The sequence below is a fragment of the Dermacentor variabilis genome, chromosome 3, assembly GCF_050947875.1.
Source record: "Dermacentor variabilis isolate Ectoservices chromosome 3, ASM5094787v1, whole genome shotgun sequence".
Lineage (NCBI taxonomy): Eukaryota > Metazoa > Arthropoda > Arachnida > Ixodida > Ixodidae > Dermacentor > Dermacentor variabilis.
In genome coordinates this window covers 51,890,881-51,916,192 of record NC_134570.1, presented here as the reverse complement: position 1 = coordinate 51,916,192, position 25,312 = coordinate 51,890,881, and the positions used below count along the sequence as shown (strand labels likewise).

At 44.4% G+C, this 25,312-nt stretch overlaps 1 protein-coding gene across 1 annotated transcript in view; it reads left to right on the top strand.

Moving 5' to 3' along the window:
* Positions 1–269: 269 nt before the first annotated feature.
* Positions 270–25,312, top strand: part of LOC142575596 (E3 ubiquitin-protein ligase RNFT2) — a 52,942-nt gene continuing 27,899 nt past the window's right edge. The window contains exons 1-5 of the mRNA XM_075685078.1: positions 270–704; positions 2,408–2,567; positions 9,281–9,419; positions 12,254–12,532; positions 15,041–15,117. Coding sequence (XP_075541193.1) covers positions 2,418–2,567; positions 9,281–9,419; positions 12,254–12,532; positions 15,041–15,117 — 645 coding nt within the window. The 5' untranslated portion in view covers positions 270–704; positions 2,408–2,417. The remainder of the gene's footprint in view (positions 705–2,407; positions 2,568–9,280; positions 9,420–12,253; positions 12,533–15,040; positions 15,118–25,312) is intronic.

Sequence of the window (25,312 nt, the reverse complement as noted above, 5' to 3'; positions counted from 1 at the left end):
CGCGTGAGAGATTCTTGGGCACTAATCGATCACTTTAGATTGACACCAAGGATGCCGCTAAAGCGGCCACCGCAACGATTCGTTAGCGCCGGAGCGACGGGTCGTCTCGCTCCCCACGGAACGAACCCATATTTCAGAAACCCACATCAAAATACGGCACGCATAAAGCGCACGCTCAAATGTTATCGCGATTTTTATTTTTTGTCGTAATACGAAACCGAAACCAGCACGTGATGGTGATCAGCTTACTGCATACGCTGGTGGCGCGATCTGCCGACGGTGCGAGCCGTGGCTCGATGGTGCACTGCTCGCGTTGGCGTACGAGCCGATCATTGCTGCGAATTTTCCTACACCGCAATCAGTCAATGTCGTCACCAAGTCGGGCCGCGAAGCACGCCAGCGCTCATTCGGTAGCTCTCTGATCACGCCAAAATCAAGCGCGCTAAGCGAAGTCACAGCGCCCGTCGTAGCAGCTTTCCCGATCGTGTGTCCAATGTGGTCGCCCCCAGCGCTATCAGCGTCCGGCGACGCTACGTAAACGCGTCTCGCTCTACGCATGTTAGTGTAGTCCTGCAATTTCGTCTCGTAGTCGCGGTAACACCTACGTATTTCAAGCTGGAACCGTCGCAAAATCCACCGGCTTGCGTCCACGGTACTCTTCAGCCCAGTAGCGGTAGCGCTGGTCGATCTTCTCCTGACAACAGGTTGGTGGTTTCTGTTTTGCTTTTGCGCGAGTCGCCCGCACCACCAAGCGCAAGTTATTGACACGACGACATATGCTGTCTCATTGTTTTCATTGTTTTCGTTCCCTTTGTGCTGCCCCTTTATCGTGCCTCGGTCTAGTTGCCCATTACATGTAACGCACATATATCGCACCAAAACAAGCGTACCACACCGCGCCATCGCGCGTTGTTGTTGCAAACAGCACAGCTGCATTTCTCTGATGCAACCACACGGCAAGCGTATAAGCCTATGCCTGCGTTTTGAGGCGGTTTCATTGTGTGTCATATGTGTGCCCCTGTCAAAGTCACTGTCGAGTAACGCCACCGAAACAGCCGCCGCAACGGCTGCGCTATTTGCAATCGCATGACTTCAGTCGCTCTAATGAGGTGTGTACTGTACTGCGGTACCGGGTTGTGCGCGTACGCGTCTTGTTCCGGTTCAGCACATAATTTGCCTCGCCGAACGTGAGCTGTTTATAGCGCCTTAATCGACACGTGTACGAAACCCAGCAAAAGTATTTGTACTGCCTCTCTGGCAGAGTGTAAGCGATGTCGCGGTCCACTGTTCGCATCTGCCTTATCGATGCGAATAGAACGCGGACTTCTTTAGTTTTTAGTTAAATTTCTAGCACTTTCTTTGGTTTATCACGTTATTACCAAACCAAAAAATAAACGTCCCAAATTCCCCCCAGTAGGACAGAAGAATGAGCGCAGCAACTTCTTCCGGTTTCGTCCAACTTTCGGTGCAGTGTCATCTGTGTACTCTTAAGCAGAATGGGCAAAGCCACATCTCGAAAGAACGATTGGCTCATTTTTGATCGCGCACTATTGGATTACGTAGTCTGTGGCATTATTTCCACATCCGATGACTTTCGTGGTTGCCGTTCGTAAAATCGACGCACTTAAGTCCTTATTCGGGGTTTACCTTCGTATTTACTCGCCATGCTGTCTTGTCTCTTAGCCTTGGGGGAAAAAAAAGAAAGAAAAATTTGCGACACTGATGGGTACACTTTCATCACGTCATGAACCTTGAGTAGTTGTAAATGTGAGGGCCCGTCTTAGTAAGCACATTGCATCAAGTTTTGTTTTGTTAGGGTGACAAAACAAAAGTTTTATATTGTACCTTTTCGTGTACATTTGCCAACTGCTCTTCTACAGATGTGTTGAACACTGTTTACTCACACATCATAGTTGGATGCATGTAGCAGAATTTATATCCATGCACATGAACAAAAGTGATGATCTCCTCAAATTCATTTAGGTTAAAGGCGCTCATGTTTATGTATACATCAGTGTTAGCATGCTGTACAGGCGGCCGGTTATCACCTCTAGTAATTTAGAGAGGATAAAAGCCTTGTCTGAAGAGGCCAAGGTATCCTTGGCTGCTATAACTTAAAATTATTCTAATTTAATTTTACTACAAATCTGCCATTAGCCCTCTGCGATAGGTCAGAATGGTTCGGGTTCAGCCCATATTGGTGGGTGCCACGCCCATATTGGCAGATCTCAAACCATTTTGTCTTATCTGGGAACACTAACAGCCGATTTGGAGTAAAAACAGATTGGAATAGTTTTACTTTATACTGGCCTTTGTTTCATGGGCATCAGTAAATAAGAAACTTTTGTCACTAATAGATTATAATTGATCAACTGTGGAGTTTTATTCATTGTTGACTGCATTACAGAGAGGCAGTCATGGCAGAAGGGGGTCCTGCTGGTGAAGGCCAGATGGGTAATAATGCCCTGCACCGCGTGCTCGGTTGGTCATCGGTGGCCCGCTCCTACAGTGCTGGACGAGGGCTGAACCTGACTGGCTCAAGGAACCTGCGGCGTGACCTTCATCAGGTAAAATGGCATAACCGTTCACAAATAAACCAAGGGAGCCAAGAATCGCACAGCCTACAATTCTGCTGTGATTGTTGTGGCCTTTGCAAGGTGTTGTAGAAGGCTGTTGAAACACCAGTCACACTTTTGTTATACTTTCCTGTTTGTGATTTTGAATCAATAGCGCTTCATGATTGCGTTAATGCTGCAAGCTTTCTCTGCTCCTAAATATTGATGTAGTGTCTCATAAATTTGTTTCTTCACCAAACATGATTGTGTTTGTGATATGCTTTGTTTCCTGCGTGATCCCCAGTACCGCAAGCAAGCTTTGATTTTTTATGTATTCTCTTAAAAGCATGGAAGGAGGCAATGATTGTTGTAGGAAAAGAAGTGCAGTAACTTCTTTTTTTTCCAGTGTTGAAGTTGCACTTATGAAGTTGTACATTGGCATGCAGAACATATAGTATGGGAATGACTTGTGAAAAAAATTTGCACCAATTGTTTAACCAAGGGTTAAAACAAATTTGTACATGCACTATGGGAATATGAAAGTTGAAAAAGATGTAAGGTGTATCATGTTCTTCCTTACATAGTTGTAGATAAGTTTTTTTTTATGCAGCAACGGCTTGGAGCTCAAAAAATTGATTTGTAGTTACTGCGTATTCATCCACCTCATCCTTTAAATGCATAGCCATTGTCATCGTTATGTCATTGTAGCGGCATTTTCCCATTCTCAGCTTCACCCTTGCAGTAGGGTAAATATAAGCAAAACTTTGCCATCACTGCTGGTATTTACACTTGTGTCCCCATGGCAATGTGTAGTTTGAATCTAAACGCACTAACTGCTGTACTATTGCAATGGTCCAGCATATGATAATTTTTGTGGAGCCTTGCAAGCAGCACTGACTGTGGGATTTATAGCGTTTCTGCCAGGTTGTCGGAAGTGAAAAAAAAAAAAAAAATACCACTTCCATTTGGGTTCAGCGTTCTGATTTCGATTTCGTTCTGGTTCAGAGAGATAAAAATGTACTATAACGGTTTGGGAACTGGTTCGCAACGTTTAACCGGTTCAGAAACAGGCTCTATACAGTAAACTGTATGCCTGCCCTATGGCGAAATGCTGTGTGTTGCTACTGACTTGCCCACATGGCGCATGTGCAAGCTTTGTCAGGAGGTGGAAGAAATGGGCTTTCTGGCCCATAGGAGACAAAAATTAATGTTTTTTACAGGAATATCAATGAATTTTAATCTTGTACAGCTACAACAGCCATGCACAAAAAGACGGTCATCTTGGGCAGTGTTACCTCAAGAGCGTGTTGCGCACGGTTCGGTGCCTCGATGCATCTTTTGTCTTTCTCACATTTCTTTTTATTCTTATCTTTACTGACTATGGAGAAAATGGGAGGAATTTGTGGGGGTGTTCAAATAGCAACATTTTCTAATCGAATTGAATACAAGTATTTAAGGAAAAGCACCGTCCAGTGTCAAATAGAAAGTTGAACATTTCCAATTTCTAAAAAAGCGAAATGAAAAAATTACATGGAGCCTGTTCAGCAGCAGAAGGCTTGTTTCCATTATTTGATACATTGTGCACTCTGATACAGTACAATCACATCTGGTTTGTGACGACACTGAAGGTAATAAAGAAAGCAAGGAAGTCCCAAATGCATGTAATAGAGTGCATAGTTCTCATTGAAAAAACAACCTGTATCACCACATAGCCATGCATCATGTTGAGGAACTCGAAACGTGAACAGATTGGTCAAGCAATATCACATAAATTATATAAATATTCGTATTAAATATACTATAACTCTAATCTTCTAGTGTGTAGCAAACAAAGAAGCCAGCAAGTGACATTTTGATCAGTTTTCTGCTCGTTTTGCTTAACTGAAAGCAGGTGGGGACATTGGTGCTTCTGAGCCATGAACAAGGACAGTTTGTGCTAACTACCGCAACAATAATTTTTACGCAGCTGCATGTGGTGCAGAGTCCTGCGCTGACGAAGCGTGGATAAAGAAGTTCATATCACGCATATTGTGCTCGAGGACTCATTTGGAGAAATCGAAGGGCATTGTAGTATGCTTGGAGGTGCCAAACAAGTGTTGGTACCATGGCACACAACAAAACCACATTTCCTCGGCCGTTTGCAGCTGTTGTTAGCCCACAATGAGACGATGGCAGCATTCATTAGCGATCGCAGTGTTATTCTGACAAGAAGCTGTGCTGATGAACTTGTTGGTTTTGCCATTTTCTCTTCTTGAGGAGACAGTCATTTTCACGCTTCTTATGTCCTGGCATGTCCGTTTTATGGTGTATCCGGTAATAGTAGGGAGCTGACCTAACTGCCGAAGTAAAAGTTTCAACATGAACAGTGATTCTGCAGTGCCCCTGAAACAGTTAACATTTCAGCAGCGGAACACAACTGGCATGGCCGAGTTCATAAGTGCGACTGTCTCTGCCGATGTGGCTGTATCAGTACATACTTATTGTCTATCCCCATTCTCGCACATAATGCAATGCGTGAGTCGAAACAATCTCGTATAGCGTGCGCCGACTGAAAAGTGATTATATTGAAGAATCGATTGTGTATTGAGCACCCGTTTGGCACCCTATATGCTTGACGGTTACCGGTTCGGCACGAACTGGTAACCGTTATTGTTTCAGTTTAGGTTTGGGTCGGGTTCAGGCACGTTCCAAGAATATCTGTTTGGGTTTGCATTCGGTAATAGCTAGAATTCCAATTCAGGCATGTTTTTCAGTTCGGATTCAGTTCTATACCCTAGTTTGTTTGCTTATATTTAACGCCGCACTGCTCATTTAATTAATTTCAATTGTTTTACCCTCACAGCCTTCAGGCATTCTATTCGAAAGGCTCTGAGTTACATTATCCACAGAACACCTGCATATACATAAAATCGTACAGAGCATTATCTGGTAAAGATCTAAGACATGGTAGAATAATAGTACACAATATTACAAGTGTAAGGCAACAAGAAGCTCAATATGTTGCTAGGCAAACCAACAACAACAACAATATGCCAGATTCATTTATGCAAAAGATTGTGTTGCGAAGTTATTCAAGTTCAATGCGATTAGTTATACTAGTGCAACATGTTTAAAATGGCACTGGTCCATGATAACCACAATAATATGTGGGAACAGCTTTCATTCACTACAGGCTTTAAGAATTAATAAGAGAAGTTGCAGTTTTGCTGTGTAGAAGAAATGCCTTACGTTGCATGGTCAGGCAATACAGTGTGAATTCACAGTTCACAGTGCAGATATGAAAAAGAGAGCAAAGATATTGGTTTTAGCATGTATCTCACGAAACAGAGTAAGACATGATATCTTGGTCTGTTTCATCAGCTTATCGCACTCAACGCTTTAGGAGACGAGGACATTGTGTACATTGCAAAGGAGTTGTCCTTGAGCAGATAGTGGCGTCTGCTCCGAGAGCCTTCTGGTGCTATTGCAACAAGTGAGTTCGGAGTCGAAGGAATTGCTGAAGCCTGCCAGACGTTTCCATTGCCAGTGATAGGAAATGCTTAAATATATATTTTTCTATGCAGTTCATTGAACGGGTGCCTGCGTGCACAGGTGCACGGCATGTGATTTACAATCCCATTATTCCAAGGCAAACGACCTGCAGTGACTTGTACGACTGTTTGTGTCAGGGTTCTTTTTCTTTTGCATTCTTGTGTTGTTCTTTTCTTTATTTCTTTCTTTTAAGAGGAAGCTTTAGCTGTAGCCCGCCTGGCTCAACTTCTCGTTTCCGCTTCTTAAATACATCTGGAATGCAGAAATGCAATCGTTCAGCAGTTCTTGAACAGATATGAATTAAAATCGTTGTCTTTCGAAGAAAGAGTTGGTGACTGACAGCAGCGAAAGTTTGATTTTTACCCTTAAATACCTCTGAAAAATAATTGTTAAAAGATTTTAATAAATCCAACTATCAAATTCGCAACTTGGTAACCGACTGATGAAACAGATCTTGCGTTAATAATGAGACCTGAGTGACTCAGTGCATATGAAGGTACATATGTAATTTGCAGTTTTTTTTCCCTGCAGATGACAGAATTGAATGTCTTGTGTAATAACAAAAGGAGTAATAAGTTTCTTTATTGTGTTACTACATAGCATTCTATATTGTGTAGTAGACCATATGTTCCTCTGTTCACATTGCAAACAGGTATGCTGAGGCTTAGCGTGTTTATTCTGTTCCTCTCTTCTGCCTTCAGAGTGACGTACAACATACTCTTTGTGCTTGAAATATTGAAAACCGACTGTTTCTGAGAATGACAGGCCTATGCATCCAGGCACGAAATATCTGCGGCACAATACATGAATCCCCAAGTTCTGTCCAACTTATTGTGATAAAGTAGGCATGTGCAAATATATTCTAAACTTTCAAGTAACGAATCGAATAGTTTGTCTTCTCAAATTCAACTATTTTTCGTTTTCTAGTACTTCACATTGTCTGCTGTGCGAGAATAAACAGAACTTAACCCTATCAGGGTCGATATTTTTCGCCATAAGTGACCACCCAGGGTCGATTTTTTTTATTGCAGATTCTAATTCTTCTGAGGGACCTATTTTGAAAAAACTCTATCGCAATTTTTGTAGGGCGACCGTAAAGTGACAAAAAATATTTTGCATTGGTATATATGTACTCTTTATTCATGAGTAACAACAAATAAAAAAGGAAATAAACTTATAAGGATGGAAAACTTGATGCATTGTTATAGCTCAAGGCTCAGAACATGCATGCGCGAGAATATTTCGCAAGTCTCAAATGTTCCTGCCCTCACACTAATATTTACATCCATAGCGTAATTGAACTGCGTAGGTGAGCGCACTCAAGAAAACTGCGTGGTTGTGTGCCCATCAAAAAAGCAGAACGTGTGACAAACTTCCGCTAATCTTCATCTTATTGCCAACTAAATGCAGTTAGATATCGCAAGTCTCCCCAAAGTAAAAGGAAATGCATGCACGGCGGCATCCTTCCTATGCACACCTCATTGAGGACTAAACGAGTGAGAAACAGGCGGTCGCCCTTTGAGCGATTAGTAACGAGATAATAGCCATCAGTTTTGCGAGCGCAAGAAGCCAAAATCGCCCGCGGAACAAAACCCAAACCGCTATCCGCCTGCGCGCGCGCCAATGCGCGAGCGGTAGTATATAGTAGACGCGCCAGAGCAAACTAGCTCTAAAACAAACCGTGCAATGAAAACCGAGAAAGGGAGGCACAAGAAAAAAGTGTGCCGTATTCCCACGTAGTGGCAGCACATGCCAGGAAAGACAGCATTAGAATATTGGCGCGCTTTTTAAACGTGCAGATGGCACCGTAAATATACGGCATCGACCATGTTGGACTTGTTCACGGCGCCGTATATTTACATCATTAACCCTGAGAGGGTTAAGCAGTACTTGCAATAACACTGCTGTTGTCACTGTGCAGTGCTGATAATAATTATGTCATCATGCCACCAGCCCAGGCGGCTTTGTGCTACTAAGCCCAAGGGTGCGGTATCAAGTCCCGGCCGTGGCGGTCACATTTTTGTGGGGGCGAAATGCAATAACATCTGCGTACCGTGTATTGAGTGCACGTTGATCAAAATTAATCCGGAGTTCCCCACTATGACACGCCTCATAATCATATCATGGTTTTGGAACGTAACACCCCAGAATTAAAAATATGATTCATCGTGCCTTGGGTAAAATGGGAAGACCCAAAATGAGGAATCACCTCACCCTGTAGCTCCTGGGATTGTCCCTTCAAAAGAATGACTCTGACCAGCTACTACGCCACAAAGGAGACGGCAAATGTTGCACTCGGCATTGACATTGTAAAGCAAGGGTCATGCAGGGGCTATAGGGCCGAGGCTTGGGTTACTGGAGCTTTGACAGTCTGACATATATTGTCTTTTTTTTTGTTTCCGCTCTTACATTTCTTACCTTGTAGTATCGCTACTGGTGAAAATGAAATATTGATCGAATGGCAAAAGAAAGTGGTGCCAAGTTGAAAAAGTTAAAGAAGAAGTGACGCGACTTTTTGACTGAATGAAAGACTAAGCCCTCTAAGCCCTAGAAAAAAAATACCGGCAAATGTCAGAGTGCATTGTATAGTTTACTACAGTACTGGTCCCTGTGAACCTGTTCTGATTTCGGTATCCAAGAGGTGGATGTGCCATGACGTCGTGATACACAGGTTCCTTTTATACCTGCGATCACTGCAGTTTCCACACATGTGCACAAGCAAAAGAAACACACACACATCGCTCTTACTTATATTTATGAGCAACATCATCTATCCTAGCCTTACTGCTACATCATGTCAGCAAATCTGGCTCCGTGTAATGCCATCACGATAATGTTGATGGCACCATGTCTGGCCTATCGAGAACTCTAGCATCGAATTGAAATATCCTTGTTAATGGTCGTCAATTCACGTGGAGGAAGTATATCTTAAGTGTTTCTGCAATTTCGAAAATGTACGTCATCGTAATGGAAGACGGGCTAGAGCAGAGAAGGAAGAGAAAAATTCATGGTCCTCCAAAGCAGATCCTTCATGTGCTCTTATGATGACTGTTTATGGTGACTGGTACTGCACTGGGTGGTATGGATCATGCTGCACGTAATCATGCCCTAGCTATTGTTCTTGCTGCCTTGCAATTTTTTTTTTCTTCCAAGAGTAAAAGTGCTTGTTCCAACTTTTGCCGCCAACGTCGCAGGTTCTCATGGGCCTGACCCCTCTGATCGAGCAGTCGCCTCTGAATGTCCAGCCGTCACACCTCTGGCGACAGGCACAGCAGCACTATGAGAATCCGCGCCCGCCCAGCACTCCGAGCATGACTTCATCCTCTTCCTCAGGTGGGTGTAACACTGGCAGCTGTTCCATTGAGGAGATTGCAGGGGCCTCTTCTTCGGGGGTGGGCTTGCAATGGAGCACTTTCGCTGTGAAGAGGTGTCTATTGCAGCACCTGTAGTCAGTTTCAGAAATAACTGGCAATGCCATGAAGGCTAGAAAAGACTTTTGTGCCGGGGGCCTGTGTAACTAGCCTCACTAAGTAAGCCAGATTTGATTTCTTGCACTTCTTGATATAAGTGCAAAGGGGCCTTTATACTAAATTGACTTGTTTTGTGGTTCTCAGTGGAGAGGTTCTGAGGCGATGTGTAGGTAACTTTCTGCTGCAGTGGTTATCTGAAAAGAAAGCAGTAATAGCTTTTTTTTTTTTTTTTAATTGCAGCGGTCATTCCATTCCATTCATGAACATTGTCTTTGAGTATGCATACATTGAGGGTACAGTAGTGAAAAAGTAAGATATATTTTGCATATGCGCCCTGTGAGCTAGACTGCTCAGAATGTTGCTGCTGTGTTATGCCAGAACACTAGCTTAGGGTGATAGTCTCTTGAACACACACTGCCTTATGTTATTCTAAGCGCATAGCCCACCCACCACGCTCACAAATTGCGTATCCCAAGAATGTATCCCAAAGAAACCGCATACATCAACCAGTATGCCAATATATGTACATACTCACGGTGTCTACCAACCGGGAAAACCGAGAATTCTCAGGGATTTTGAGTAGTCTGGGAAAACTCATGGAATTTGTGCTTCAATCAGGGAAAATTGGCTGTAAATTTATTGAAAGGGAACCCAAAGTCACGGTAATGCTGGCCTGAGTAGCAGAGAGGAATCGTAACGAATGGTCTTTGACGCCACGTCGTGTGCTTTAGGAGTTGCCAGAGTGCAGCCAACAAGCGACTTTACGGACGGCAGATAATTCGGACGGCTTCGCGGCACCACTACATACCCCATAGGGTGAATGTATAAAAACGCTGAAATTTCGGACGCAAGAACCCTTCGCCGTCCGATTTTCCGAACTTTTTGCCGTGACCGCAGGTCCGAAATGGCATTAATAAAAGCCACAACCGCCGCCATTTTGATAACCTCGCCACCTCTAACTGGCACACTCGCACGCAGATCCGCTGGCTGCGTAGCCACCACCGCGGCATTGCTAGGCCTAGCTTAAGCTTCTTGCCGTTCTGTACCGTGTTTTTCATTGAAAGAATTCGCCGCTGTCAGCAATGGCACTGACACCGCCTTTGTGGTCATCGCGAATGGCTTCGAAGTTCAGAAAGCACGGCGCACTGCATAATTCCGGTTCCCGAAACTTAGCTTCATCGCATTACAGAAATGTTACGCTGTGAAGCATAACAAGTGTGGGAAGGGGCAACTGTCACGGGACATAGTAGGTATTCCTTAATTATACACGCGTACACCCGCCATCTTCTGTCACAGTACGAGCACCGATATGCCTAATAAGTGTACTGGCAGGCCTTCGGAACTTTTTCGGGCGTGCCTGTGGCAATTTGAACCCTTAAGGGCTGTAAAAGACATGCATTCATTTTTTTGTACGTATTGTTGACCCCTTAGGGAGTCCGAAAAATCGGGACACTGACTGCACAATTGTCCAAGAGGATGCTTCAAATAGTCTGTGGGGCGAATGCGCAGTCTAAGGAGAACAAGACAAAGGAGCTACGCATTGAGAAATGAACGGGGAAGGAAGCACGCCACCTATTTTTTTGAGGGAGCTTGCACTCTAAAAGAAGTGTTGGCTGACACGGAGATGCAGGTGTCCTTCATCCAAGTAAAAAAAGAAACTCTTTAAAGCAGTGAAACACGACACTGAGGTGTTGTGCGCGGGCTCAGTATGTCAGGACAGTTGAGGTTGACTTACGAGCTGTTGCGAGAGAATCTCACTTCTGATAAAGTTCGGGCCTCATACCAGTTACCTTGCTATTACTTTATAGAAATAGCTCATGTTCGAAAATATTCTGTATGCACCTTTTTTAATTCGTAGTTGAGAATGTTCGACTCAGTTTGCAATGGGTTTTACAATTTCCTTTCGAAGATATTTTATTCGCTGTGCATTTTACTAACCCCATCCCTTCTGTTTTTTTTTTTTTTAATGAAATAAACGCTACCCCTTACTATCAAAACTGGATTAAGTTTTCATTTTTTTTAATTTTTTAACATGCTTACTAGAGAGTGACACCATTGGGCGACATGATCTAGGGAGACCGTCTTGACATATAACATAGTTCTGTGTCACTCAGGAAATATTGCAAAAGCATTCAGGGAAAACCTGGAAAATTCAGGGAATTTGGAAATGTCAACTTGGTAGACACCCTGGTACTGATGAGATAAATTTTAATTATAGGTGGAGAGGTTAGCCAAGCAAAAGCCTTGGCATGGTACTTCAGGTGAAGTACATAATGAGATCAAAGGACGAAACAGAAGAACGAAAAAGTGCGCATGCATCCACTCGTGCACAATCTCTGAAATAGGAAGCATTTTGCACCATAGAAAGAAAAAGTGGAAAGGCGATGAACAAAATAAACAAATGAACCTCAATACGATGAACACACATATAACAAAGTAAATCTATAATTGGGTTGGCCACACTTCAACTTGTTGAGCATTCTCCTGTGGCTGCAGTCGAATTTCGTTTATATATATAAAATTTCGAATTTCGAGTGTACATTTATAATAAATATTCAGTATATAATGGAGACACTTGTGTTATGGATGGGACTTCATTATAGTGAGGTTTATAAGATTCTAATATTTGTACGTGAATAGACATTTTTGAAGGAATGTCTCTTAAAAAAAGAATCTAAATTTTTTTTCTTTCCCAAGTTCAAGTAAACGCAGGTGCGGGCTCGTCATACGTGATCAACATGGAGCCAGAGGCCTCGCCAACGCCTCCGTTGCCCAACACTCGCAGCTTGTCCGATGTGGTCGGCGGAGCAGTGTCCGCAGCGCAGCAGACCGGGCCAAACAGTGCCGAAACGGGGACGGGCACAGATGATAATGTGACTGCCACACCTGAAGTTCGGGCCTTTCTCATGCTGGTGGACAAGTACGTCACCTTCGTGCTGATCCTGCTCCTCAAGCTTGCGTTCGACCATCGTGTGGGTAAGTCACTTTGTATGAGAGTTTAAAGTCACTAAAACAGAAACACCAAAATAATTTTGACTGATTATCAATTTTTTTTTTCCTAATTATATGTCTGTTAGTTATGCTAGTTGGTTGATTATTAAAAGAAAAAAATGAACGTCTAACACCGGTGCCGACATGTCAGCGTGACATCAGGGATTTCAATGCATTTTTACCGAAAAGTATTCGTATGAAAAATCGAGCAGGATGCTGTATAGCATTTAAAGCTTCGCTCACTGCTATACATTAGTTCAGTAGTTAAGGTCATGGTGCCACAGGGTTGTTGAATAATGGGGCAGGTCTGTAAAACCACTCGGCAAGTGTAAACAAGTTCGCCTTTGGCTTCTCGTGGCCATGAGCTGTGTTAAGATAATGCAACTTGCTCACCATAACCGAAACAATCATTTATACATTTTTAAATTTATCCAGTCGAACCCACTTATAACGATCCCAGGTATGACAATCTATTGGTTATAAAGACCGCACTTCAGTGCATTTATGATTTTTCGACCTTCCTTACGGAAACTGCTTCCAGATGTAACGGAAGTTTTTTAAATCGCCATACTGCTGCAACAAATGCTTCGAACCTGCTCATGGTAAAAAGAGGGCACACACGAAGGTGCCAAAGCACGAAAGCACAAGCAAACTGGGCGCATGCTAGCATGCGCTCAGCTCTAGTCCAACTGCGACGATGATACGGCCTTCGAGATGAGCGAGCGAGCGAGCGACCGCCTCCCATGGATTTCGGAAGCCGCAAAGAAGGCAATGCGTTTTCGAGGCATGCCTTCAGAGCGAGGCGTCGCGTGCGGCATAAACAGCATGGCAGAGGGCTTGCGCCAGCGCGTGCGCCGGTGCAATGTAGGATGCCACAGACACCGCTTTCGTTTTTGCACAGTTGTTCATGCGGCACCAGGCGCATCACGGCTGTTTCAGCTATTTGGAACGACCGTCTGTGTCTTCCGATAATGGGAACAGCGGCTGCTCAGGCGTTCCTGTCGACGAGGCCAGAGTTGGCGAGAACGCTGCACCATGCACTCCTGCCACTGGCGCCGCACAATAGTTGCAAAGGGTCGGCAGTTACTACGCTGTTATCAGGAGATCACAATTCAGCGGTGCTTCGTTTAAGCGTTGCCGATTGCTGATAACTGCTTGCAGTGGCCTTTTACCTTTTGAAGATAGCATTTTTTCTTTCGCGACCGACATGAATAAAGTAATTTTAGAGCTTTTGTGTGACTGATGCACAGTTGTAATGCCGTGACCATGATGTGGGAGACCATCGCAGAATGGTGGCATGTCACGGTAGTTTACGCAAAAGTTTTCTATTCCGGCCAACTAGAACACATCGTTCTCATGTGCAGAATGCAGTCATGTCCTGCTAGTAGCAAAGTACATCACGAGCTCTCGAATAAAGAACTGGCGGCTGTGCTTACAGTTTCGAAGTGATAGGTGATCGAACCTGGTGCCATCTTGTAAGATCGAGCTACCCACCGCCGCATTTTGTTGTTTAGATGGGAGTTCCTAATGGAAGTTTGCAGCTAGGTGCAGGAACGCACCGGGAACAAAAATCACACTGAAAATCTGGCTTTCAGGCCAAAGTGCTGCTGTATTGTAACTGCTGATGCCAGCTTTTGTGGGGTTAATTTTTGAGCATTTCGAAGGGCGAGTCTATAATAACTAACTACTAATATAATGACCGCTTTTTGCGGAACATTTGAGTTCGTTATAAACGGGTTCGACTATATTCATTTGTTTGAGATGCATCAAAAACTCCGAATACTAAATTATAAGCTGGAGTGAGGATAGAATAGCGTAATATTCCATTCAATATCTGAAGATGTCAAACATTTGTATATGCTTACTTGAAGCCCACGAAATACTAGCCAGCGCCAGACAACCCTAAATAATTTAATATAATGCTCATTTTTAAACGCCTACGTAGGTTTTGGAGCCTAGGGCAGATGTATGCGTCATGACATCAGGATGCGCTGGCGCGCTCTGCCCTTGTAAGTGCAGCCACGAGAAATTTGCCCAGCACACTTGTTTGTTTCCTAGTCAATATCATCATCGTACATAGCCTTATTGCGATATAATGTTGGCAAATTTGACTCTGTGTCATAACGTCGCAAGAATGCCGATGACATCAGGTGTGGCATCACAAGACCGGTTTTTAGTATCGAGATAGAGCACTGTATGTTTTACAACCTTTGCGCTCGCTGAATGTCATTCTTTCACCTGTGAGAAAAGTGTGGTACCGATTCTACAACTTCGGCAATATGTGTCGGTACTTGTTAGCAATGCAGTAGCACCGATTCTCTTAGCATATTTGTCGTCTAATATTTTAGTGTAGGTTGTGTGGAAGTAGTGCAGTTGGGCAGATCATGTAGTGAGTAGAGCTGATAACCGGCAGTTGTCAGGATCTTGACTAACTCGCACATACAATTGTTTTAGCAAGGCACTGAGTAGTTGATGTCCCTTTGGGATTTGCAGGCATGCTAGCAATCTTGGGACTCTTCATCACATTTTGCCATGCCAACTCTGTTATCAAGCGCGAGGTCAGCAAACAGGTGAGTGTTCACAGCATGTGATGTGCTTTTGCAAGTACAGTGCAGTCCACTTATAACGATACCACATAGAACGATATATCGGTTATAACGATGGGTCGACATGAGAGTGTCATTTTATGCATTAGGTCTATGGGGAAAAAAACCATTTATAACGATAGGTTATTCACCGCATATCGGATATAACGATCAAAATTTTGCCGTCTGGACGGCATTTTCCGTGCTAAATAATCGTAACATTTGTGTTGCTTAGTTTCCTGAAATGAACAATGTCGAGACAAGGCGATGTTTACCTCCGTAAGTTCGTATCTGCCGCCATTACCACGCAACGCATCCCGCCCGCGCACCGGTAGGCGCAGTGCGCCACAAGATGGCGCTAGCTGCTTCATGCGCGTCGGCCACAGTCGCTGCGAAAGATAGAGAAAAAAAAAGCGACAAGCAAAGTGGCGCGGTGGCGCCCGTCCCGTGTCTCTCTCACAATAGCAGGCTGACGCCACCAAAGCAGCGTGCCACCAACGGTTCAACCCAGTTCGAGGATGGCACCGACCATAGAGTTTCTCATTACATTAGCTAGAGGGAAATCTGGCGCTGCTGCACTGTAGTATGCATAGGAATGCTGGTATATTGTGACTTCGGATTAGCATCGTTCTCGGAGAGACAGGACACCTTGAAGGTGCGCTTGGCAAGCACCGTTCCGTCTGTCACAATGATTCATTTTCTACGAAAATAGCGCGTGAAAAACTGTTTTGGCTTTATTATTACTCAAAGACATGTTTTGGTTAACTATGAGAACTTGTTATTGCATGTACAATTATATGTTACGTAAAAAGTACCAGCGGGCCGCTAAAGTTGGAGGACAGACGACAAGGTTCGCGCTCGCTTTGAAACAGTTTGTAGTCTGTTCTTGCTTTTCTTCGCTTGGTCATGCACTGTAGGTGAGTAAAGATGTAATATGCGTGAATGGAAACATTTTATGAAGATTTTACTTTGAAAACGCGTTATTTGTGTAGCCATATCCACGTTTTAGACGAAGCCGTTTACAACACCAGCCAACGCGAGCCTCGTAGACACATATACCGTCATTTCCATGATGGCACGGCGCCCCCTTAAGAAACTCCCATAGACGGTGGCGCCAGATTTCCCTCTAGGTGTTATAGTGAGAAACTCTATGGTGCCGACAAAGCTCAAAGCTGTGTCGCTTGACACGAAGACGGATATTTTGCAGGACTCTCGATGCGGCTTCAAGGTGAGCGCCCTTGTGAAGAAGTATGAGCTCGCCCAGTTAACGATATCAACCATCTTGAAAACCGGGAGCGCCACAATTGTGAAGGCAGGAGCTATCAGCGGCCATGCCGATCAGCGGAAAAGGGTTAGAGACCCTTTGTACGACGATGTTGAAGAGGTGCTTTACCAGTGGTTCATCACCAATTGCTTCAAAAAGGCGGGCTTTGTGCATAAGGACGAACTTCCAATACAGAGACACCTGCCCATGGTGCGGGGCCACACCCACACTCTATCATGTCACATGGGAATGTCAACACAATCAATCATTCCACCAACACAGTAACCCGAGTGCGGAGCAGTGGGAGAGTCGGCTTGCCAGCTGCGAGCTCACGGCCCAAAGGGCCTTAGTGCAGCACGCTAGTGAGGTAGCTAGGCTCAGTGGAGCCCTGAAATAGAAGCCCACCCTTGCCAGAAGGGGCTCCAAGTCGCCAGCGCCCAAGAAGACGACGGAAACCTCGAGATGCTAAATCCTTGAAAGAATCAAATAAAGTTTCTCTCTCTCGCTCTATCTCCCCCCCCCCTCCCCCCAACCCACTGAGACCAATACGGTGGAAGCCGCTGACATAACTGAGCTCTGGGAGCTCGTTCCTACTGGTGACACAGGTGGTGCGTCAAAGGAGGAGTTTTTGACTGCAGACAGTGCTGCCTCGTTCTGCGATGAAGTCACCGACGAGGTGATCGCCGAAGATGTGCTGTCTTGACAGATGGCAAAGTTGTGCGACGGTGGCGACGACAGCGGCGACAGTGACAACGAGACTGACAGTGGCTCTTTGACCCCGCCCTCGATGTCCATGCAAAGAGTGCTATCATCGATCAACTCCTTAATTGATTTTATGCATGCTAAGGATTGCCGCCACTGTTCGCGCAGCAGCTGGAATCCATGCACACCGCGTTTGTGAAGCTGCAGCTGCCGCAAAAGCAAGTACAGATTTCGGACTATTTCGGCGCGCCTAATCCTTGACACTGTCATTGGCGCTAGAAATAAAGATTGTTTTTCACGGCCTACTTTCTACATCATCTATTCTTTAGAGCAAGTAGCGAATTCGAAGCTGCAAAGGTATGTTCCGCGTTTTTTATTTTTTTATATATTTCTTTAATAACTGCAGTCCAGACATAGCGATCATCGGTTATAACAATCATTTTTTTCGTCTTTTTCAATATCGTTATAAGTGGACTGCACTGTATCACATTTCTTTTGGTTATTAGGTGGTCACAGTTGCAAAGTGAGGGTGCAGCTCTGCAAGTGGCCAGGTCAGCCTGTATTTCACCCATTGTCATGCCATGACCATGTGCAGGTGCATGGTTGGTGATTGCTCCAAACCTGCACATCCCCTGTCAAGATCGGCTTAAAGCTGATCGCTCTCTGCTAAACAAATGGACCACAGTTTTTTTTTATAATTTTCACTGGCCATTCAATTCCTTGCTTCTTAGCAGCACTCATTGACGCTGACATTAGAGTGGAGTTGGACCCATTTTCGCATGAAGGCATTGTAGGTCTTTTGCTTAAAATTAACGATAAGAAATCTGTAGGTCCAGACGGCATACCAAATGCCTTTCTGCGCCGATATGCGGAATGGGTAGCTCACTATCTAGAGATCATTTTTAGTTCTTCGCTGAAACAAAAACGGGTCCCAGATGATTGGCTGGTCGCAAAAGTGGTTCCGGTTCACAAGTCTGGTGAAAGGCAACATATTGGAAACTATCGGCCCATTTCACTCACGTGTGTATGCTGCAAGCTACTTGAACACATAGTTTCAAAGTCAATCTACACCTACCTTGAAGACAAGAAAGCTTTTTTTCCCAACCAGCACGGGTTTAGACAGCACCTTTCGACTGTCACACAGTTGATAGAAACGATCAACGATTTCTCAGCTTCCTTGAACAATAGAAAGCAGGTCGACGCTATATTTTTAGATTACTCGAAGGCTTTCGATCTGGTTGTACATAATGAATTAATTAAAAAACTGATGGAAATGAATATAAATTATGATGTTGTTATGTGGATCCGCTCATATCTTACAGATCGGACACAATACGTTCAAATAAATGGTAACAAATCTAACCAATTAAAAATAACCTCAGGCGTTCCACAGGGATCCGTTTTAGGACCACTTCTTTTTCTAGTTTACATAAATGATATTGCTCATAACATAAGCAACGACATAACCATCCGGTTATTTGCAGACGATTGTTTATTATATCGTGAAATCAATAACCAAAGCGATCAGGCGTCACTTAGTCAAGCCCTTAAAGCTGTAGAAGTCTGGGCCGCAAAAAATAAAATGAAAATTAACGAATCTAAATCAGTCATGCTCAGAGTTACAAACAAAACAAAGCATGTTATTGAGTGTAATTATGAGATGACCTCAACAATTCTTACCGAAGCTGAAACGATAAAATACCTAGGTTTAACAATTTCGAAAGACTTAAGTTGGAAATCGCACATAGACAGAATTTGTGGAGCTGCAGAAAAAAAAGTTATGGTTCCTTCGCCGAAAATTAAAACTAGCAACGACACCCGTCAAACTACTTGCATATTTAACTTACATTAGACCAACGTTAGAGTATGCCAGTGTCATTTGGGATCCGTTTCAATCCGGAATTATAAACCGCATTGAGAAGATACAGAGAAAATCTGCAAGGTTCATTCTTTCCCGGTATTATCGTACTGACTCTGTTTCCGAAATGCTTCGGTTGCTTGATTTGCCTCCACTGGCTCAACGGCGGAAGTTAGCTAGACTTAAATTTCTTTTTTTGTTGTCGAAAGGCCACTTCAGTATTGAAACCACGTCCTATCTTGCTCCCAGGCAGGCTAGAAACGTCAGATCAAGCAATCATTGCATGTTCTCCATTCCAAAAGCATATCTGGACATGTACGCTTACTCATTTTTTCCGCGAACGATTAAGGAATGGAACAGTTTGCCAGCGTCTGTTTTGCAGTCGAGTAGCATTGAAATCTTTGAGGAACACATTAAAAACCTTTTATGAATTTTAATCTTAGTGGTGCCGTGCAAACATTGTCACACTATTCTAGAAATACATACAATAGTCTTTCTTTCGTGCTGCTTCCAATATCACTGTCACAATGTTAGAAACATCTATTTCTTAGCCAAACTATTGTTTTTATATTTCATTATTTGTTTCGCATTGTATTTCCAACATTCATTGCTTCATGTCCAATTTACGTTTGTAAAGTGTTTTCATTTTTTTTGACGCTATGTGCAAACCAGCTGTACCCGCCCTGTTACGGCCAAGACGGCCAACAGTATTTAGAAATAAAAAATAAAAAAAAAATGAAGCCACCTGATTTTTCAGTGACAAAAAATTCGTAACGAAAAACAACAAAATCTGAGAAAATGTAGCTGCTTATCTTGTTAATGGGATACTGATGTGATATTTTTGACCATTAATTTCTTGCATTAAATGAAGGTTCTAGACATCTAAACCCTAGAAAAAAAAAGTGAAAAATCTCACAACGCCATTAATAATTTAATACAATAGCTGTTCTACAGCCAGTTTCAGTTTCGATCCCAGGTGGACATTGTGTCACGACACAGTATGTGGGAGCAGGACCACTGCAAGGTTTTGACACTCGCTTCAGCTCACTTGGTCATCAGCCACGCTGCTACATCGGCGCTCATAACAAGTAGCAGCATAACAGACAACCGAGCTAGTTGGAGCAAGTGTCAAAATGTTTCAGTGTCTTGCTCCTGCTTGACCACATACTGTGTTGGGACGTTGCGATGCTGTATCTCAATCTGGGAAATGAAACCGAGAGTGGCAGTTTAAACGCTATTATATTAAATTACAGGGCTCTGAGGTTCATCACTATTTTTTTAGGGTTTCCAGTTCTAGGACCATCACTTAAAGCAAAAGAATTATGAGAAGTCCAGATTGTCATGTCAGTACCTCTCTAACCCCTTTGAGGGTAAATTTTTGTCACCAAATGTGACCCCCCAGGGTCGAATTTATTTTAGAGTGACCATAAGGTCACAAAAAAACATTTCCCATAGTTAGACATGCATTATTTGTTCATGAATGCAGATGGGCTTCCATAAATACTTACAATAAAAATAAGAAGTAGATACATTGAAGTAAATATAATTCTGATTCAGTAATTGGCGTCCCAGCGTAACCCAGCGTCCAGTCGTGTGTGGACTTTCTCAACACCTGGGGCAGGTGAACCGGACCCGCACTAAGCCCTATGGGGCATCCACTTTCGGACCTCACTGGTGTCACTTTATTTTTCAGATTAAGTACAGCTTCTTGTTACCTTAGCTTGTGAGAACTGTCATGCAGAAGTCATCGTTAACATTACTAGCACGCAATAAGGCTTGCCAATGTGCCTAACATCTTTTAATATACACTCATTACAATGATTTGCAACATGCAATTTCTATGTTATTACGGTCGAATGTAATGACACGGCTGCTCACATAACAATGAGCAGCCTATACATTCAAATCTTGATATTACGAATCACGCGGGACTGCCGAAAATCGTTCGTTATTTTGAAGTATTGTTGTAATAAAAGACTTGCGGTTAGAAGCCAGTGGACAAACCTAGGAATGAAAATGACGTACTTTGGCAGTAGACGCGTGTGCAGGCAAGCATACTCTCAAATAAAGATGTCTCACTCACTTCAAAGCTGCTTTAGTTGAAGAAATTAGCGATTTTCTTCTGGCGCATGCAGCACGCACGACCGATTAGGAATGCATCTACACCTTCCGCTTTGCGCAAAACAGTCGAACCCGGCTATAACGAATTCGCAAAAAAATGCCTTTCAGTTCGATATAGAGCATAATTCGATATAAGCCTGCTAAATAATTGGATGTCATAAAAGCACATTCTATTTATAAAATTACTTTATTAATGAAACTAGCTTAGTCTTGCACGAAATAGTCCTATATTTTCTTCTGCTGGAGCAATTTCGCTGCCTACGACGCAAGCACTTTTCCACATTGTCTAAGGAGTTGGAGCAGCTGAGGCCGCAACTTTCTGCATTCGTGTAGAAGCACCAGACTAGTGCACGGTGCACGCCACAGGCATCGGGTCGCGAGTTTGGCCGCTTTAGCCCTAATCTCCCCCTTATTCTTCATGATCGTGATCAGAGTGCTCCTCGGAATCTTGTACGCTGAGGGGATATCCGACTTCTCACCGCGTTTGACCCGATTTATGATTTCGAGCTTCACGACGAAGGGCGAATTCTGCTGCTTCATCACAGCAACACTGTGGGAGAAGGCCCACATAGCACGCACACAATGAACCAGAGAAGCAGCAAGACAACTCGCACTTTCGGCATCTTTCGGCGTTTTGCACAACGAGAGCACAAGAGCCTCTGGCTGGCTGTCTGAGCAAGCGCTGCGGGTGGGCCAGGAATATATTTAGCAGGGGGATGTCGGTGGCTCGTCCGAGGCAGCGTGTTCACGTTAAGGAGACCGGTTGGTTGGAGCCGCGCCGCCGAGTTTTTCCGTCACCGCGAGGGAAAGCCAACTTCCAGGGGCACTTTCTGCCAACCGACATTCGATATATCGGGAGTCGCTGCTATTTTTGTTCGATGTAAGCGTACTTTTTGCTATATATACTCGTTGTAACTATACCGTGTCTAGAAATAGTTCGATATATAGAATAATTCGATGTAAAAGGATTCGATATAGTCGGGTTCGACTGTACCTCATTGGGTATGTCATATTGCATGGAGCGATGAAAGTGCGGACTTTCATGTACGCTAAAACATCAGTGTTTGACACAATCTCATCTTCTGTGTTAAGTGACCCGCAGTCGTCTTCCTTCGGGTCGTCATCGTCACACTGGAGACGTCGCGAACGCAGTTAACAATTTCTTTGGTTGTCAGGTCCGCCGCCGTTAGTGCTGCGCTGTCGCTCTCCATGCAGTCGTCGAAGGAAGAAATGGCGAGCAGCAGTTCCGCAACCTCGGTCCACGAGTCTCCTGGGTTGTTGTCGCTCACCTCCAGGCCATCTTCAAGCTGCGCTGGCATTTTGACAAGCCCTGATTTTCGCCAGCAGTTGCTAATGGTGGACGCCTTCAAGTTCCACCAAGCTCCTTTGAGCATTTCCACTGCCTGACAAATATTGATTGAAGTCGGCTGCTTTAGGCGGAGTTTTCAGCAGCTCACTTCAGAAAAGTTTGATAATGCGTCGTAGGCGCACAGGTATGACCATCCATGATGCTCAAAAATACCGATGCCGACCCGATGCCACGGTTTATCAGGTACTGGGCGTAAGTTTAATGGCTCTTGGGGCTGTCTGTACGCGTACATTTTGAATGCAGAACACGCCTGTGCGAAAGCTTCTATGTCACGGTTGACTCCTGGCCAGAAAACGAGATGCCTGGCCCGTGATTTGCATTTATTGATGCCAAGATGGCCTTGATGAATGTGTTCCAAAGTTTCTTTCCTCCTGGTAGCCAGAATTACAACGTTGCACCTCTTTAAAAGGACTCGGTTCACGTGAGAAAGCTCTCCTTCAAAAGACTTCCAATGGTCTTGGAGTGTTCTTCCTGCCGCCAGGTTTCCAAGAACTTGCTTTAGTTCTTCATCCCAACTAGTTTCCCTAGCCAACCTCTTCCAGGTGTTATCAGTGACAAGTGAAGAGACAGCACGTACTGCGTGCACTTCGGTGTCGTCGTTGATGACATTGTTTTCCGTGATGGGTCTGGTTATTGCAGGTGACAGCATGTCGGTGAGAAGCAGCTGCTTCCCTGGTGTGAACTGAAGTTTTACGTCATAGCGAAGAAGGCGCAGGAAAAACTGCCGCAACCTCAGGGGCATGTCTCCAATGGCCTTCTACGAGATGGCGATCAAGGGTTGGTGATCAGTTTCAAGAATAAACGGCCGACCATAGACAAAATGGTTAAACTTCTCGCAGCCATATGTGATGCCATCGCCTCCTTTTCAATTTGCGAGCAACACTGTTCGCACTCTGCAAGTGCCCGCGAGGCATACGCGACTGGCTTCCATGTGTCCTGGTGGCACTGCAATAGCGCTGCGCCGATTCCGTTTTGCGATGCATCACATGACACCTTTGTTGCTTTTGTTCGATCGAACACAGCTAGTAAAGGCTCTCTACTTAATCTTTCGCAGAGCTGCCTCCACTCTTCAGCATGATTAGGCGTCCAGTCAAACGCAGTATTCTGCTTTATAAGATTTCTGACGAGCGTTATCCTTCGGGCCAGGGACGGCATAAACTTGCTGAAATAATTCATGGTTCCTAGCATCCTCTGTACAGCGAGCTTGTCGGTCGGTGGTGGAATTTGTACCATTGATCTTGTCAGTGACGGTTTGATGCCTTCCTGGTCAATGACGTCACTAAGAAACTCGTCACGTAGAACCATTCGATAGACCCTTTCCACGCACCCGGTTCCTGTGAACAAGTGGCAAAAGTTCATTGCGACTTCCTCAGAACTGTTTTGAGATACTGCATGTATACGTCACACAAGGCCAAGATTTTTGCTAGCCTGTAAGCCCTGGATGGCCTGATGCCCCTTGGACACCACGAAGAAGTCAAGGACGGCGTAACAGTCACCTAGAGCTAATTCTGTACGAATGACACCATCATGCTTGATAACCTCTCCGCCATAGGAACGTAACACCATGCTGCTTGGTTTCAGGGGTGGCTTGGCGCGAATTTTACGGTAGCATCTGAAAGGTAGTAGATTTGCTTGCGCTCCTGTATCGACCTTGAATTCAAGTGGTACGTTCTTGATTTGGTCGACAACTGTCCAGTCGTGTTGGCTTGCTGTGCAGCTTGACACGTCCAGAATGTCAAAGTTATCTTCACCGCCCTGAAGTTCGCCCATATCGGCAAATCATCTGCAGCAGATAGCAAAATGGTTAGGGTGTTCACATTAGTGATATGTTTTCCCAAATGCAGGACACTTTCGTGGTGGGTGCATACGTGCGCACTTAGGACACTTGTAATGTCTGGGCAACTCACTTTGTTTACTTGGGTGTTCCTTACGCATCATGTCAATGTGGCTTTCTTCCTATGCCCAAACTTTTTGTTGCGCTGCTGCCGCTTCACCTGCTTTAGCAACCTGCTCAGCCTTCAAGTAAATTCAGCGTAGTGTCCCGCAGCAACCTTTCCTGAAGTTTCTCCTCATTAGTTCCATAAACAATTTGGTCTCTTATCATTGCGTCCGTTTGGGAGCCAAAGTTGCATGCTCGTGCCTGGTTCTTTGTCTTGCAAAAAAGGTTCGAAAAGCTCACCAGGGGCCTGGACTCGGATGTGGAAAACGTAGCGCTCATGGACTTCGTTCTGCTGTGCCGCACAATATGCATCGAACTTCACAATGACAGTAGCATAGTCATTCCTGCTCTCGTCTTCGCCAAAGCTGAACGTGTTGAAGATCTCGATGGCTTCCTCGCCTGCAACGCTCAGCAGAAGTCCTGTCTTACATGATTCCGTTCGAGACTTGTCGGTTGGCTGTTCTGATGCGGCGAGAAAAAATTCAAACCTTTGCTCGAATGCCTGCCAGTTCTTGGCAATTTCACCAGCCGAGCACAGTGAGCCTGGTGGCTTCAGGAAGTCCATGGGACTGGTCTTGTAGTATAATCTTCGGTTCACCAAGACTGGACGTTGGCATTAATCCCACTTTTGACACCATGTATTGTGTGGTGCCGCAGGCGAGACATGACCAGAGGCTCCAAGCAAGGGGAGCGGAAAGCGTCCCCATTTATTCAACAGCCGTGTATATATACTGAGTGGGAGAGGGTGTGTTCCCTCACCATCATGTGTCATGTGCGATACAGATATCGGTCATGTCACACGTGCCGTAGATGCGAAGCCGGCGCTACGCCAGATACGATGCATAGATGCGATACAACATAGGGTAATGGGTATTACATATGGTAATGATGTTCCTTCGTTATAAAGGGGAAAGTAAACTACGTGCG